This window comes from Callospermophilus lateralis, chromosome Y (assembly GCF_048772815.1).
Source record: "Callospermophilus lateralis isolate mCalLat2 chromosome Y, mCalLat2.hap1, whole genome shotgun sequence".
NCBI classification, from domain to species: Eukaryota; Metazoa; Chordata; class Mammalia; order Rodentia; family Sciuridae; genus Callospermophilus; species Callospermophilus lateralis.
The window spans coordinates 6933162-6950061 of NC_135326.1; the positions used below are offsets into that span (position 1 = coordinate 6933162).

At 41.3% G+C, this 16900-nt stretch overlaps 1 protein-coding gene across 4 annotated transcripts in view; it reads right to left on the reverse strand.

Annotated features, from left to right (window-relative positions):
- Nucleotides 1-16900, reverse strand: part of LOC143639767 (protein Shroom2-like) — a 130472-nt gene that overhangs the window by 11234 nt on the left and 102338 nt on the right. Inside the window, exon 6 of one of the 4 annotated variants that reach the window (XM_077107828.1) lies at nt 758-1435. In XM_077107828.1, the coding sequence (XP_076963943.1) occupies nt 758-1435 (678 nt within the window). The remainder of the gene's footprint in view (nt 1-757; nt 1436-16900) is intronic. The other 3 variants (XM_077107825.1, XM_077107827.1, XM_077107826.1) reach the window with 3 other exon arrangements.

A 16900-nucleotide genomic window follows, 5' to 3' on the forward strand; every position in this document is an offset into this window, starting at 1 on the left:
CACAACTCAATCTTGGATGTGTTTTAAAATTTTATTTATTTGTTTTGAGTACAGAGGATGGTACCCAGGCCCTTGAGACAAGGGTTCTACCCAGCCCTTCTGATTCATTTTTTGCTACGTTGCCCAGGCTGGCCTCCTGAGTTGCTGAAATTACAGGTCTGTACACTGTACCACCATACCTGACTGCTTAGCTTTTATCTATCTATCTATCTATCTATCTATCTATCTATCTATCTATTTATTATGTGGTGCTGAGGATCGAACCCAGGGTCTCACACCTGTGAGACAAGTGCTCTACCACTGAGCTATAGCCCCAGCCCAAGTTGCTTAGTTTTTTACCATTTAAAAAAAGTGCAGAAAAAAGTGAGTATGTTTATTTGCTTATTTATTCTGGAGTACAGAAGATGATACATAGGCCCTTGAGACAAGGGCTCTACCACTGAGCTATATCCCCAGCTAAGTACTATATGTGCAAGAAAAATACATCCCTAGACTGCAAATACCTGTGGGTGACATGGATATAAATGCATTCTGCTCAGGTGAAGAGAATGGCTTTTCTCATTGGAAAAGAGCAGCCCCCTGAGTTAAAATTCCAAGTAATTTCCCTCCAACAGTTATTTCCCAGGACCAACTTTAAATCCGATGTCTTAAGCTACTGCAAGGCACCAGTTGCAAACCACCTGGGAAGGAGTCACTGAAACCAGCACCTATAGGAGAAACAGGATGAACACATGCTGCCACCGCCACAGGGCAATACCTTGTTGAATTCTCATCTTGGATGAGCAGGGGGGGTTTGTCTGTCAGCTTCTGGGGGGCGAACTGAGGCGAGGGGGAGCGAGAGGTCTCCATGGCTGTTGCCTGTAGGTGCTGGAACCTGGAAGGGGGCAGTGCTTCTGGTTGAGGATGGGACGTGTCTTCTTTCACATGCTGGATGTCACACTCATGGGTGGTAGCCTTTGGGGTGTCTTGAGGCTGGGTACTGCTGAACACAGAGGGGCTTTGGGAGAGGGGCTGGTGGGTCACACACGCCTCCAGGGACACAGGGGACGGCGCTGGGATGGGCCTGCCAGGAGCAGCCGGCTGAGCGTCTGCAGGTGCACTGTACTTCCTGGGCTCGCGCTTGGGCGGTGGAGGCCTCTGCGGGGCCGGCCTCTTGGGGAGTGCTGCTGTGCTCACTGGCCACGAATCCTCTCCCTGAGCATGTGGGGACGAAGGGGTTCCCTGGGTCAGAGGTCCTGAGTCTTCCCGTGTGTTCTCTTCTGAGTACCTATAATCTCGGGGTAGAGTCCCTGCTCGGCCCCGGCCCTCCTGGGGCAGCTCTGGGGCTTCCCAAGTGTGGGATGATTCAGACAATGTGAACGGGGTCTGTGGGTTCTGATCTGGTGGGTCCTGTGGTGCTCCTGGGCTCACTGCCAGACCCTGGGCATCTGCTTGCCTAGAGGAAGAATGCAAAAGAATAAGTCAAGAATTCCAATTAGCACTCTCCCTGCATGCACCTGAAACCCTTGACAATCCCCTTAAACCACTTTAAGGACTTAAATGCACATAGGCTTTCTCATACCTCATCCCCAGAAGACAACATGAGGCTGTATGTTGGTGTGGTATACCATAGAACACAAGGCATCAAGACGCATGAGCACACACACCAACTGCACTTTTTCAATAAAAAGTGTCATGAAAGTTTTAGAAAACCAAGTTTTCTATATGAAAATTCTCAGCTCTGTTCAGAACTATATACTTCAACTTATATTTTTATGTGGCTTTACGGGAACCTGTAATATACACAGGGGGAGACCTTTCTCAGATGGGCTGCCAATCAATTCACTCAAAAAACCTTTAAAACCAGTCATATGATAAGATAAACGAGAAAAACAAAGGCAATTTTCTTTGGAAACCAACCATGTCTCATGGATCTTTCGTGTCACATGAACACAGGTATTTACACACATATACATACATAAAACGTGTCACACACAGAGGCAGACTTCATATGCATGCTTACATGTTCATCAGTGCCGTCGCTGAAGCTTACAACTGTCAAATGTGCAACAAACGAGCCGGCCCTACCTTTGCCCACACATTCCTTCCTTCCATCAAAGAGTAATAAAACAGAACTCAGATTTAAGGAAGTAGCTTTTTCCATTTAAAACAAAATGACTTGAGGGCTGGCATGTAGCTCAGCAGTCCATCACTTGCCCATGGGAAAGGCAGGCCCTGGGTTTGATCCCCAGCATCACCCAATAAAAGGACCTCTCAGTAATTAAGGAGACCCAAACTAGGGCAGCAAACAGACACCCAGTAGAGAGCCTCGGTGCCAATAAGAGACATAGCTCTGTAGTACAGCTTAAGTTCTGGTATTGTATTCTGGTATTTTCTTGCTAAGGATTGCTTTAGCTATTCTGGGTCTCTTATTTTTCTGGGTCTCTTATTTTTCCAAATAAATTTCAAGATTGCTGTTTCTATTTCGACAAAGAATGTCATTGGGATTTTAATAGGAATTGCATTAAATCTGTTTAACAATTTTGGTAGTATGACCATTTTGACAATATTCTGCCTATCCTGGAGCATGGGAGATCTTTCCATCTTCCGAGGTTTTCCTCAATTTCTTTCCTTAGTGTTCCATAGTTTTCATTGCAGAGGTTCTTTCACCTCTTTTGTTAGATAGTTTTTTTTTTGTTTGTTTTTTGAGGCTATTGTCAATGGAATAAGTTTTCCTAATTTCTCTTTCAGTGGATTCATCACTGATGTTTAGGAATGCATTTGATTTATGGGCGTTGATTTTATATCCTGCTACTTAGCTGAATTCATTTATTAGTTCTAGAAGTTTTCTGGTGGATTTTTTGGATCTTCTAAATATAGAATCATGTCATCAGCAAACAGTGATAGTCTGGGTTCTTCTTTATCTATTTGTAACCCCTTAATTTCTTTCTTTTGTCTAATTGCTCTGGCTAGAGTTTCAAGGATGATGTTGAATAGAAGTGGTGAAAGAGGACCTCCTTGTCTTGTTCCAGTTTTTAGCAGGAATGCTTTCAATTTTTTCTCCATTTAGAATGATGCTGGCCTTGGGTTTAGCATATATAGCTTTTACCATGTTGAGGTATGTTCCTACTATCTTTAGATTTTCTAGTGTTTCGAACATGAAGGTGTGCTGAATTTTGTCAAGTGCTTTTTCTGCATCTATTGAGATGATCATATGATTCTTGCTTTTAGGTCTATTAATATGATAAATTATGTTTATTGATTCCCATATGTTGAACCAACCCTGCATCCCTTGGATAAATCCCACTCGATCATGGTGCACTATCTTTTTAATATGTTTTTGTGTGCGATTTGCCAGAATTTTATTGAGAATTTTTGCATCTATGTTCATCAGGGATATTGGTCTGAATTTTTCTTTCCTTGATATGTCTTTGTCTGGTTTTGGTATCAGGGTGACATTAGCCTCGTAGAATGAGTTTGGAAGGGTTCCCTCCTTTTCTATTTCATGGAATACTTTGAGGAGTATTGGTGTTAATTCTTTTTTGAGTCTTGTAGAACTCAGCTGAGAATCCATCTGGTTCTGGATTTTTCTTGGTTGGTAGGCTTTTGATGGCATTTTCTATTTCATTACTTGAAATTGACCTGTTTAAATTATGTTTGACCTCTTCATTCAGTTTGGGTAGGTCATATGTCTCTAGAAATTTGTAGACTATAGTAACTAAAACAACAATGGTATTGGCACCAAAATAGACTTGTAGACCAATGGTACAGAATAGCGGACACAGAGACTAACTCACATAAATACAGTTATCTAAATCTAATACTAGACAAAGTTGCCAAAAACATTCACTGGAGAAAAGATAGCCTATTCAACAATTGGTGCTGGCAAAATTGAAAATCTATATGTAGCAAAATTAAATTAAACCTCTATCTCTCACCCTGCACAAAAATCAACTAGGCACTAGAATAGCTAGAGACACTGAAGCTAATGGAAGAAAAAATAGGCCCAAATCTTCACCACGTCAACCTAGGATCTGACGTCCTAAACAGGAAAGACTCCCAAAGGTCAAGAAGTAAAATCAAGAATCAATAAATAGGATGGATTCAAATTAAAAGCTTCTTCTCAGCAAAGTAAACATTAATAATGTGAAGAGAGAGCCTACAGATTGGGAGAAAATCTTTACCACACGCACCTCCGATAAAGCATTAATCTCTAGGATATATAAAGATCTCAAAAAAATTTAACACCAAAAAAAAAAAAAAAAAAAAAACCCAAAAAAACAAACCAATCAATAAATGGGCTAAGGAACTGAACAGATACTTCACAGAAGAAGAAATACAATTATCAACATATATATGAAAAGGTAATTTCTCTAGTAATTAGAGAAATGCAAATCAAAACTACTCTTAAGATTTCATCTCATTCCTGTCAGAATGGCACTCATCAAGAATACAGGCAACAATAAATGTTGGTGAGGATGTGGTGAAAAAGGTACACTCAAACATTGCTGATGGGAATGCAAATTAGTGCAACTACTATGGAAAGCAGTATGGAGATTCCTCAGAAAACTGGGAATGGAGCCACCATCTGACCCAGCTATCCCACTCCTTGGTTTATACCCAGAGGTCTTAAAATCAACATATTATAGTGACACAGCCACATCAATGTTTATAGCAGCTCAATTAACAATAGTTGGACAATGGAACCAACCTAGGTGTCCCTCAACAGATGAATGGATAAAGAAAATGTGGTATATATACTCAATGGAACATTACTCAGCTTTAAAGAAGAGTGAAATTATTTGCCAGTAAATGGTTGGAGTTGGAGAATATCATGCTAAATGAAATAAGCCAATCCCACAAAACCAAAGGCTGAATGTTTTCTCTAATACACGGATGCTAATTCACAATAGGGCAGGGGGTACTAGGGAAAAACAGTGCTACCTTAGATTAGGTAAAAGGAAGTGATGGGAGGGGAAGGAAGGGGATGTGGGGATAGGAAAGATAGTAGAATGAAACAGACATTATTACTGTATGCATATGTGTGACTACATGACCAATATGATTCTGCAACATGTACACTCTGAAAAAATGAGAAATTTTATCCCATCTATGTATGATATATCAAAGTGCATAAATGCATTCTACTATCAGGTATAACTAATTAAAACAAATTTTAAAAAAGATCTAGTTAAAGCAAAAAAAAAAAAAAGAGAGAGAGACATAACCTATTTACTAATAAACAGAACAGTGGAAACCTTCACCAGACCCAGTGCAAAGGAGCTTCACTCCAGGGCTGGCCTTAAGGCCCAGGAGATGCACCTACTTCTGAACCATGTCTTGGAGCAATCTGGACATGATATGTGTTAATCTGGGTGCTACAGTTGGCATGTGCAGTACTGGAATCTAGAGCCCTGTTGGTGCCGGTCCTGCAATGTCCTGGGTGGGGGAGAAGGGTCCCTACCAGGGTTAACAGATGCTCTAAAGAAGAAAACGTTCCATAGATCAGTGCCCTCCTGCTCCCCTGTATCACCACAGCCTCAGAAGGAGCTGGACCCTACTACTCCAAAGTCAGGGCTAAAGTTCTCAAAATCTTGAGAAGGGCAGAAGAGCTTAAATCCCACTGAACCTTGAAAGAGGGCATGAATGTTCTGATGCAACACAGCAACCGACTTAGAGCTTAAGAAAGTATCAACCCAACTCAGAAGTTTGATTTTTAACTGTATTAGCTTGACACTCACGGAAACTTCTAATTTAAAGTTTCATAAAAAAAAAATTGTATACCACAATGAACGGCTTAGAGAACAATAACCAGTTTAGCACTTGTCTGGTTATAAAATAGGATGACATTTGATGCTGTCAAATTGAAGATGCATTCCAAGAGGTGCAACTCATGGGTCAGGTCTCCCAGTTTCATTTCAATATTTCACTTCATTTTAAAAAGCTGAGGTGTATGTGAATTTTTCTTATTAAAACTCCTAAAATCTAGCATCCATAGGCCCATCTAAAAGCACCTAGTATCTGTTATTTAATAAATAGCCACCATATCACATAAAAGGAAAATTAAATGAGCTGCAATTTTTGCCCCAAATCTACATGCCTTTGGCTACCGGGAAGCATACTGATTTAAAAAAGGAGCTCTACTTACAAAGCCATCTCTTACTGCTGACCTCTGATCTCAGGCTGGAGTGCTCTGCAATCCACCCACAAATGGCAGAGAATTCACCTGCTAAAGGTAAACTCACTTGCTGGGGACAAAATCCCTTTGAGAAGGGAATAATGACTCAGAGCAAAAGATCCACTAAAAACGTTCCACAGCCTCCTCCCTGCCTTACTAAGGGACATCCTATGTGGGAGATGAGTGTTCTGTTCTCTAGGGGAGTGGTGTGAGCTACAGCAGCCCTTCAATTCTAGAAGCCTAGCACGTGGTACTCCACCTTGATGTTTTTTATTTAGGTAGGCACGATAACCTCAGGGCCATTTGTTTCCCACCTTCCTCCTTTTTTTCTTGATTCTGACAAACCTGCAAACTCTAAGCTATAAAAGCACTAACTGGTTTTAATTGTCCTAGTTAAGAAACCAGGCAATCAGGTCATGGTGACAAACATGAAAAAAGGACAAAAAATCCCCCAGGAATTTAGGGATCCAAGAGACAACTTAGTAGATAATGAGCATTTGTATGCACGTGGTGCATCTGTGTTGTATGAGTGTAGTCACATATGTATGGAGTGTGTGTGTGCCCGTGTTAGTATGTCACATACAGGTGCCATATCGTTCTGTATGTTGTGTGTACGTGGGTGTGTGTAACACATTCACGTCTGTGTTATATATGTGTATCTCTGGACCTGCTATCATCATTTAGTTTATTTTAAAAATATGTTTATTCCTTTTTTGTACTTTCTACAATAAAGTAAATAGTGATAGCAGGTCAATAAAAAAAAAGCAGGACAATAAGATGACTTAGGGACTCTGTGTCGCAGCATAGAAGAATGACCCTGGAGCAGAGAGGTAAGCCACACAAAGGAACATTTCAAAGGCAGTTGAATTCCAGAGTCCTGGCAATTGATATTCATGCTAGGCTGGCTGTTCATTCTCATGCAAAACATGCTAATGACATGTTACCAAGGAGAGAGCTGCTGTCAGTTCTGAGAGGGGAAAAGGCTGGCAGCCTCCAGGCAGCAGAGATTCCAGGGACCTGCCACTGGAACTTGGGATCTCACTGCATGGGCCTCACTGTTGAAAAGGCAGGTGCTGGATGCTCTAGAACAGAACCACAAAGCCTAACAAAACTAATCTGAAGAGACCGAGCATACGGGAAAGATTGCTTTCTGTGCCTAGTAGTTCCGACACACTGTCATAGGGCAGAGACTACCGTTAGAGGGAAAAGCTCAAATGCTCTTGAAATCCCATCAACATCACTATTATTCACATGGATGGTTTTTGCTCCTGCTATGGAGACGGCCAGCCCCATGTCTAGTTGTGAGGTTTCCATATAGCAGAGGTAACTGTTTTTATTTCCAGACTCCATCTGCTCACCACATGCTCTCTGAAAATAAGTCAGGGTAAAGAAGGCAGATGCACTCCCAGGACCTTAACTCATGACCTACTACTAAATAAAAGTACGGTACATGTCCTTTCCTACCCCTGCGCCTCTCTCCTGAACAATCCTACCAACCACAGAAACCAGGTGCTCATAAAATCCAGGGTGCCTTTGCCAAGCCTCTAAGATAAATTAAATCAGAGAATGAGACCTTTGGGGATCACCACAAAAGGACAGAGGTATGCATATTTCTGGGCTTTTACCCTATTACCTGTTAAAAGCAGGGTCTGCTCTTCCCCAAACATAGCACAACCCACCAAGGCCTCCATCCTGCGAAGGGCATCCCCGAGGCGGGCCAAGGCATCCTGTTGAGGCATACTAACACGGGTTGTGGGTGTCGATAAACGTGACATTGTAAAATATAAACTTGATCAGAAATCACAGAGAACTTATCAACCCTTTAGACTGGTGGGATGTGTCAGGGACTGCCAGGCAGGTCATCTGGTGCTAAAGAGCAACAAGGCCACTGGCCCTTTGGATGGGTGTGTCAGGCAGCTGAAAAGGCAGGACACCCACACCACTCCATGAACATGTCTCCCAGATGAGTTCCTGGTGTTTCCACTGTCCTTGCCACATCCTGACTTGTTCTTACAGACACACAACTCCTTGGTGAAGTATGGGTAGAAGGCTCTTCTATCAACACAGTGCCCCATAAATCCCAAATGAGTGGGAAAAGGAGATAGTGGGGGAAGGCACCAGAGCCCAAGAGAGGCAGCCCACTAAGCTATTAATCAATGAGTAGACAAACATTTAAATGACATGAGCACCCAAGAATAATGAGCATCGGCCACTCTTTTCTTAGAAATGCCAATTTACCACAGGACTTCCCAGAGCACAAACAGCCGTGAGGCAGGGGCTGTCTGAACTCGGTATGCCCAGTTTCCAGGCATGAAACAATATAGGCTGAGTATCTGTTATCTGAAATGCTTGGTACCATAAGTGTTTGGGATTTTGGAATACTTGCATACACATAATGAGACACCTTAGGGCTGGTACGAAAGTCTAAACACAAAATTCATTTATGTTTTCTATAAAACTTATATACACAGCCTATGTTAGTCAGTTTTTCATAACTGTGACAAAATACCTGACAAAAACAACTGAGGAGAAAAGATTTATTCTGGCTCATACTTTCAGACCCTGGTTAATTGGCTCCAAGACAGAAGGGTGTGGCAGGAGGGAAGCTACTCAGCTCATGGCAGCAGGAAGTAGAGAGGGACAAGATAAACCCTTCCAGCATACCCTTGCCCCAGTGACCTACTTTCTCCAACTAGGTCCTGCCTCCCAGTAGTCCATTCATCTATTCATGGGTTAATCCAATGATGGATTTGATGTATTAACCCACTCGTGAGGTCAGAGCCCTCATGATCCAACAGTTTCACCTTTAAACACTGGTATATTCCCTAACATATGAGCATCTGGGAGACATTCCAGACCCAAACCATTACAGAGCCCAAAGGTGATTTTATATAACCATTTTAATGTGCCTGAATTTGACTCTGACCGTCACAGTGTGGCGTGAGGTCGAATGCAGGCTATTTCCACTTGTGGCGTCTTGTCAGTACTAAAACATTTCAGATTTTGGACGACTTCAGACTTGGGGGTTAGAGATGATCAACCTGTATTTACCGAATAAACAGATGGGCTAATAATGACAAAGGAAAGAGCTGTTTCCCCAGGTTCTGCTCAAACTCATGTGTCTTGTAGAATGAGCTTCTGAGAGAACATAAGCCCTGAATCACCATTAACTCACTTGGTTCTTTACTACAACATCTATGCCACAGCCTCCCTCTCTATGTCGGCCCCAAGAAGGTTCTCTTTTCCAAGATCCCAAAGCCACATGGGAAAAGCAATTACTTGAGAAAATCAGATGAATTTTATTTCTTCAATGTCTTCACAGATAAAAGGATTTGCAGCTTCCCTGGGGTATTATTTTTGCTTGCAGGGACTGGGATGCCAAACGGTAATGAAGTTGAATTAGACAGACTGATAAGTAATTTGTGGTTTAGCAGAGGCAATGGGGGCAGGGACAACAGATGAAGAGAGAAATTCCAATTGCAGATGATCCAAAAGCAAATTAACAGGTACTGACTTCTTGAAGGATTACCAATCAGTAATAAAGATTTCCTAGACTTGGAGGATTTTTTCCCTCGTGGTGCTAGTGATTAAACCCAGGAATACACTACCAGAGTCACATCCCAGCCCTTTTATTTTGAGACAGGGTCTTGTTAAGTTGCCTAGGTCCTGAACTTGTTATCCTCCTGCCTCAGTCTCTCAAGTAACTGGGATTACAGGAATGTGCCATAAAGTCCAACTTAGATTTTTTGTTGTTGTTGTTCGTACTAGTGGTGATGGTGGGGTTTTGGTTTTTCTATTTTTCCCCCCTATTTGGAGCAGGGGTTGGTTTGGAAATGAACCCAGGGGCACTCTATCACTGAGCTGCATCCCCAGCTTTTTTGGAGGGGAGGGAGAGGGGGGCTGCTGGGGATTGAACCCAGGGCCTTGTGCATGCAAGGCAAGCACTCTACTAACTGAGCTTCATCCTTAGCACCCTCAGCCCTTTTTTATTTTGAGACACTAAGTTGCCCAGGTTGGTCTCGAACTTGCTATCCTTCTGCCTCAGCCTTTCAAATTACTGGGATTACAGGTGTAGGCCACTGTACCAGTTTAGATTTGCAGATTACGATTTGTGAATAACTGCTCAAATATATCACTGTGACCATACTTTTAGATACACGTTCTGAGAATCCGTTCCAAGGTGCTTCTCCTTTTTATGGCTGAGAAATCTCATTCTTGATCCCAAGACTTGACTCAAGTCTCCCCAAATTTACTCAATCAGAAAGCCAAGTCTGGGAGGAGGGAGAAACAGTGAGGGACAGATGATATTCCTGTGAATCTGTATTTCGAGGCAAGTCTTCTAGGCAATTTGGATGTTGTGCAAGCATTCAGAATCTCTGCTTTACAAAACCTCCTCTCCCAAATTCCTTCTCTCCCACTTTTCTGCCCACCACATTTGGATTTTGAAAGCTATTTTCCTGATGTTTTAATCCTAGGCTTGGCATACCTCTCTCAAATCTAATCATTATCATCTGCAGAAATGGTTGAGATTTTTGCAAATCATCATCTGCAAAAATGGTGAGAATGCTCCCAGGAAGCAGGCCAGGGAGGGACCTGTTCACATTCCTCCTCCCAGAACAGCTTCTTGAGCTGTGAGCCAGCCCATCTCTGTAAGGAATTCAAAAGGACTTCAAAAGGCAGTTAGTGGAGTTCTACTTGGGTTCACATGAGGATCAACCACTGCTCCCAGAAGCAACTAAAAAGTGACCAGGAAAGTTATAAAATCATAGCTTTAAAACACCAATGCTCATGTGTGATGCACTGTGTTCGATCCTTAGCACCACATAAAATAAACACATAAAAACAAAGATGTTGTGTCCGCTGATAACTAAAAAATAAATATTAAAAAAAAAAAAGATATTGTGTTCATTTACAACTAAAACAAAACACTAATTGGACCCGGGTGCAATGGCAAATGCCTATAATCCCAGCAGCTTGGAAGGCTAAGGCAGGAGGATCACAAGTTCAAAGCCAGCCTCAGCAACTTAGCGAGGCCCTAAGCAACTTAGTGAAAACCTGTCTCAAAATAAAAAATATAAAAAAGGCTGCAGATGTGGTTCAGTGGTTAAGTGCACCTGGGTTCAATCCCCATAACACCATCTCCCCCCAAAAAAATAAAGAAAAAGAAAACCACTTATTGTAACCCCCATATCACATAAATAAAGTCTCTTTTGTCTACTCTCGGCTAGCATTGTCTATATCATTGTCTATATTACTGTCTTGCCTTCTAGACCAGAGGATTAGAAATTTAGAGCCCAGGGCCAAATCCCCACTGCTACTCAATATTATAGATAAGGTTTGTTGGAACGTATTGTTCTGGAAGAACTTAGTCCAAGTGTATGAGAATCGGCCCAAAGTTCTGTGAGATAAAAGAGAGGCAGAAAGATCTAGGACTACACAGAATGCAATTTACTGGGAGGCTTACCAACAGAATGGTAGTTATGGGCAACAGGAAAACCAGTTGGATCCTTGCAATTAGGGTCAGAAAGAGGGATATATTTATGGGTTAGGGCAAAAGCAACCTCATCTTTTAATTTTTTAAATTTTTTAGTATTCGGCGAACAACATCTTTGTTTGTATATGGTGCTGAGGATCGAACCCGGGCCGCACGCATGCCAGACGAGCGCGCTACCGCTTGAGCCACATCTCCAGCCCCTCATCTTGACTGGAATGTACCTTATCTTATTGCTAATATCTTAGGCTACTATGAAAGAGTCAGATACATCCCAGAGCCAGGGTCCAGGCAGACATAAAGCCCCACATGCTATTCTAATGCTTTGGGTATTTATGGTATGCTGGGGAACTACACAGGGAAACTGACAGTGCAATCGCAGCAGCAGTGATTCAAAATGGCTGCAGTCACGACAAGCTGAATCCCTATGTTATGGCTTGGGTCTGGAACGTACCCCATAAGTTCATGTGTTGAAGGCTCGGTCCACAATGAAGCAATATCCAGAGGTGAAAATTTAGAGAAGTGACTGGATCATATGGCTCTGGCCTCATCAGAGGATTAAACTATTGACAAGCGAACTATAGGGAAGTGATAGCAACTGTAGGAAGGTGGGGCATGGTTGGAGGAAGTAGGTCACGGGGAGGGAGTGTCCTTGGAGACTGTATCTTGTCCCTGGCTCCTGCCTTGCATGCCAGCTTGCTCTCTTTCTCTGCCTCCTGGCTGCCATAAGCTGAGTAACTTTCCTCCCCAATACTCTTCTGCCATGATATTGTGCCTCATTTCAGGCCCAGAAAAATGGAGCTTCTGACCAGGGATAGAAACTTCTGAAAGTGTGAGGTAAAATAAATCTTTCTTCCTGTAAGTTGTTGATGTCAGGTATTTTGGTCATAGCAATAAACAGCTGATTAACACATCCTACAGCCCTCTTGTAATTTAGCATGACATTTGCCTCATTACTGCAGAAATCCAACAGATAGACTCAGGTTTACTTGCTTATTAAGGGCAATTACAAATAATTACATTTTCCCATAAAATGATATCTATAACAAAAATATTAACTGGAATTAAGAATCTCCTTTCTCCTTAAAATGTTTTTATATCTATAGTAACATAGCCACTGCCTGTTTTGTTTTCATGTATTTACACACCCTGTATGGGCAAATATTTTGAGCTAGCTTACCCAGGGAAAATAAACACACAACATGAGCATAAAAATGAACATAAAAAATATTCAGTGAAAACCATTCTAAATGTAAACAAAAAACAGAAAGGCACATGGGAAAATGGCCAAAAAAGAACATAAGACTATATGCAGGGACCAGAGTTGTGCCTCAGTTGAGACCGCGGGCCTCCTGCCAGAGCAAACAGGGACATGTGAAGACAAAGCTAGTCACTTTTAAACTCTTCAGCAGAGACAATTCACTGTCAACTCCTCTTACATGGTGCAAGCATAAAAGAGAAAGTGTGGCTCTCTCCTGTCACAAATGAGCACTCTAACCCATGTACAAGGACCCTCAAAGTTTCCCAAACTAAAGTAACTTGCCTAATAATCTGTGCTAGAATTCAGACATTCATCTTCTGACTTTAGCTTTTCCTTCTACAACATATTTATCTGAAACCCTGGTTTCTTTTCTCCCTGAGCACCCCTTTCTTCTTTGCAAAGCACTGGATATTATTTTAGAGGAAGGTCTACGCCTGCTAGAGAATATACACTGGCACAGGCATGGGCGGCTTCACTGTCTGCAATGAGACCAGCAACAGTAACGCATAATCACCAGAAGCTGTGGCCACCAAAAGACAGAGTTAGCTGCACAAAGCCACCAGGTGCAAGGGCCATGATAGAAAAATTCAGCGCACTTCTTTACTAAAAAACAAAACTAGTGTTAGCCAATCATAAATATTTGAAAAGCACACAACATGCTGCACTTGCTCAGATGTATTTGTAACCTAAATGACAATGATCAAGAAAGGCCCACCTTCAATAGGAAAATGAACATGAGTGTGAATAGTCACACACGTGCGTGCGCACACACACACACACACACACACACACACACATTCAAATAAAAATTACTAATACATTAAAAGTTTGACTTTCCTAGTCAATGAAGAATTGTTTGTTAAAAATGAAATAATGTTTTTGCCTAATAAGCTACAGGATTTTTAGATGTCTAATATTAACAAAGTTGTAGGAGAAACAGGACTTCCTAGGTTGTTATTGATGATGCCTATACCATAAGCACACTTTATAGACAGCAACCACCTCCTAAATGCCTGCCAATTCCACGTCTAGATTTTTATCCTAAGGAAACTGGCATGGAAGAGCACAAATATTTCACTAAAAGATGTTCACAGCAGTGTTATTTATAATTGTGACAGGCTAGAAGTAGCCCTAAATGTGTACAATATCAAAATTGGGTGGTCATATCTTAAAAATGCCATGCATCAGGACAGGCATGGTGGCGCATGCCTGCAATCCCAGCCATTCGGGAGACTGAGGCAGAAAGATAACAAGTTCAAGGCCAGCCTCAGCAGCTTAGATCCTGTCTTCCCCCGCCACCCCCACCACCAGTGGTAGAGCACCTCTAGGTTCAATCCCTGGTACCCCCTCAAAAAAAGAATATAATACATCATAAATTTTCAACTTTCTAAAGGCAGTTTACATACCATATGTGTAGCAGGATTGTATGTGTAAAAATGTGTAACTGCACCGAAAAAGGGCTTCAAAGGAGACATCCTTCTATGTTCCACAGTGGAGTTTCTGGGTGATAGGATCAAGGGTGATTTTCAATGTTCTCATTTTACTTTCCAGAACAGTTGTGTGTGTGTGTGTGTGTGTGTGTGTGTGTGTGTGTTATTCTTTTTCTTTCTTTTTTTCCTTTTTTGGTACCAGTGATTGAATCCAGGGGTGCTTAACCACTGAGCCACATTCCCAGCCCTTTTTGTATTTTATTTAGAAACAAGGTCTTGCTAAGTTGCTTAGGCTGGCTTTGAATTCACAATCTTCCTGCCTCAGCCTCCTGAGCCAATGGGATTACAGGTGTGCACCACCATGCCCAGTTGTCCATATATATATACTTAATAAAAAGGTTTTAATTAGTAAAACAGATTTTTTAAAAGGAATACTATTAAAAACTCTACCACAGCATAGGAAGCTATATTCTTAGATGAGCACAAACCCTGGCTCTCAAAAACATACATTGCTTATAAAACAAGGGGCAAATTTGAATTCTGGGCAGTCTATTGGTAAAAGATATTAAAATCTACTTAGAGTCTATATACCATCTGCATCAATTCAGAGAAAATCACTTGCTTCATGTCTTCCTTCTATCCCAATCACCTGTGACCCCAAATTCTGAAAAACCTCACATCTCAGATTACTATTCAGCTAAACCATATTTAGAAATAGATTATTTACTTAATAGCATTCAATTATTTCCTGCATGTGATTTATATATTTAATTACTATAGAGAAATGTCTCTTTGCAGTACTTATATGCATGTATACATACACGTATATATCTATACACATACACACATATGCAGGAATGTGAATAAATGTTAAACATCTTCCTAGAATATCTAGCTATTCCCACCTTTAATGGCCTCCAAATACATTTAAAGGCCCACTGGCTAGATTTTCTAACAAAATATTAAATATCAAATTTCTTGCAAGTCATGCCCAGGAAAACCTCACCTGTGAGCCGATCTTATGAGTCTTTGCCAGAGAACACCCATGGAAGTTTAACTGCCTTCAACAAGGGTCTGTTGCCAGAAAATTAAGTCGGCTCTCAGGGGCTAAATTTACTTGCACACAGGTATCAATGATATTATGCCTATGTGTATGTATTGTATGTATTTATAGGTTTCCATTCACATGAATGATGACGGCCAATGAGGAAAAGCAATGTAACCATGTGGCTGTATATATATATAACTTTAAGGTGAATTTAGATCCCTGACTTATCTTCCTAAGAATAAAAAACTCTATGGCTGAAAAGGGCCTTAGAAATACTTTAATCCACGTTTCTTGTTTTGTGGAAGAAGAAACTGAGGGTCAGAAAGCTCAAGCAATTTGCAAGTTCTGCCAAGGCAAGCTGAGCCACACTTAGGCTCCAAGTCTGTCAGCCGAGTTGGTGGTCTCTGTACTACCCCCCATCCCCAATGTGAAGTTCCTTCTCACTGTCATGTCAGCACACTGGGTAAGGAATGAGAAAGCTAATAAAACAATAGCTTTGGTATCTTGTATCCATTCTTTATTCAAGCCATGATTACTCCATGACCTTTTCTCATGAATTAGCAGGAACCACCTGATTGAAAATGAGCCACCCTGCACCCAGAGCTCTCCATAGCTGGCTGAGAGAATCCAATCCCCAGAAGCAACTCCCAGTTTGCTTCATCATAAATGAACTTGGTACCCACATTCTAAGACCCAAGATATACAGGTGAAAGGCACTATGAACATTATTTAAAAAGGACTTTGCAAAGATTTGCAGTAATCATTAAGTAACTCTTGGATCTCTTCAGATATCCAGGGATGGCTACAAGTCTCCAAGAAATGACCTGGCTGCTAAGCTGCTCTAGGAGAGCCAGTTAGAGAAAATCAATGTCCAAGGGCAGGGGAAGGATGGGTGAATAAGGGTGGACACAAAACTCCAGTTTCTTTCTACTAATTTATAACTGGGGTTCTTATATTTATTTATATTTGTGTTTATGTTTGGCACATACATACATGTATATATATGTATATATTTGTGTACGTATATACGAATTAAATGTAGTCAAAAGCCATGCAAACATATTTCCAAAGGTAACATAAATTACTACTGTTCCCAAAGTCCAAAATCCAAAGCAGATTTTGGAGGAGTAGCCAGCCCATGCAAAACAGCAGTTAGCACACATTTACTAGGGCGGCCATTCGTCACTTAAGCTGGGCAACAGAAGCCACCTGCCACCTAATGGTTAATACACTGTAGGATTATTCCTAGCACCCTTAGAAAAAGAATGCTTTTGTGTTTGCCTGTATGAATGAGAATTCCCTTGCAAAGTTTTTCCTTAATGTACGTATGTCACAGAGAAAGTATAAATTTTTTCCACTATGTAAAACAAAGTATAAATATATGTCCCTTTTCCTGCGACCAATGCAATACGTTCCTGCAACAAAATCATCTAAAATACTTGTAGAACATGCCTCAAAGGTTCTATTTTTCAAGGAAAATATACAATCATTCATCAAATCTGTGACAAATCTT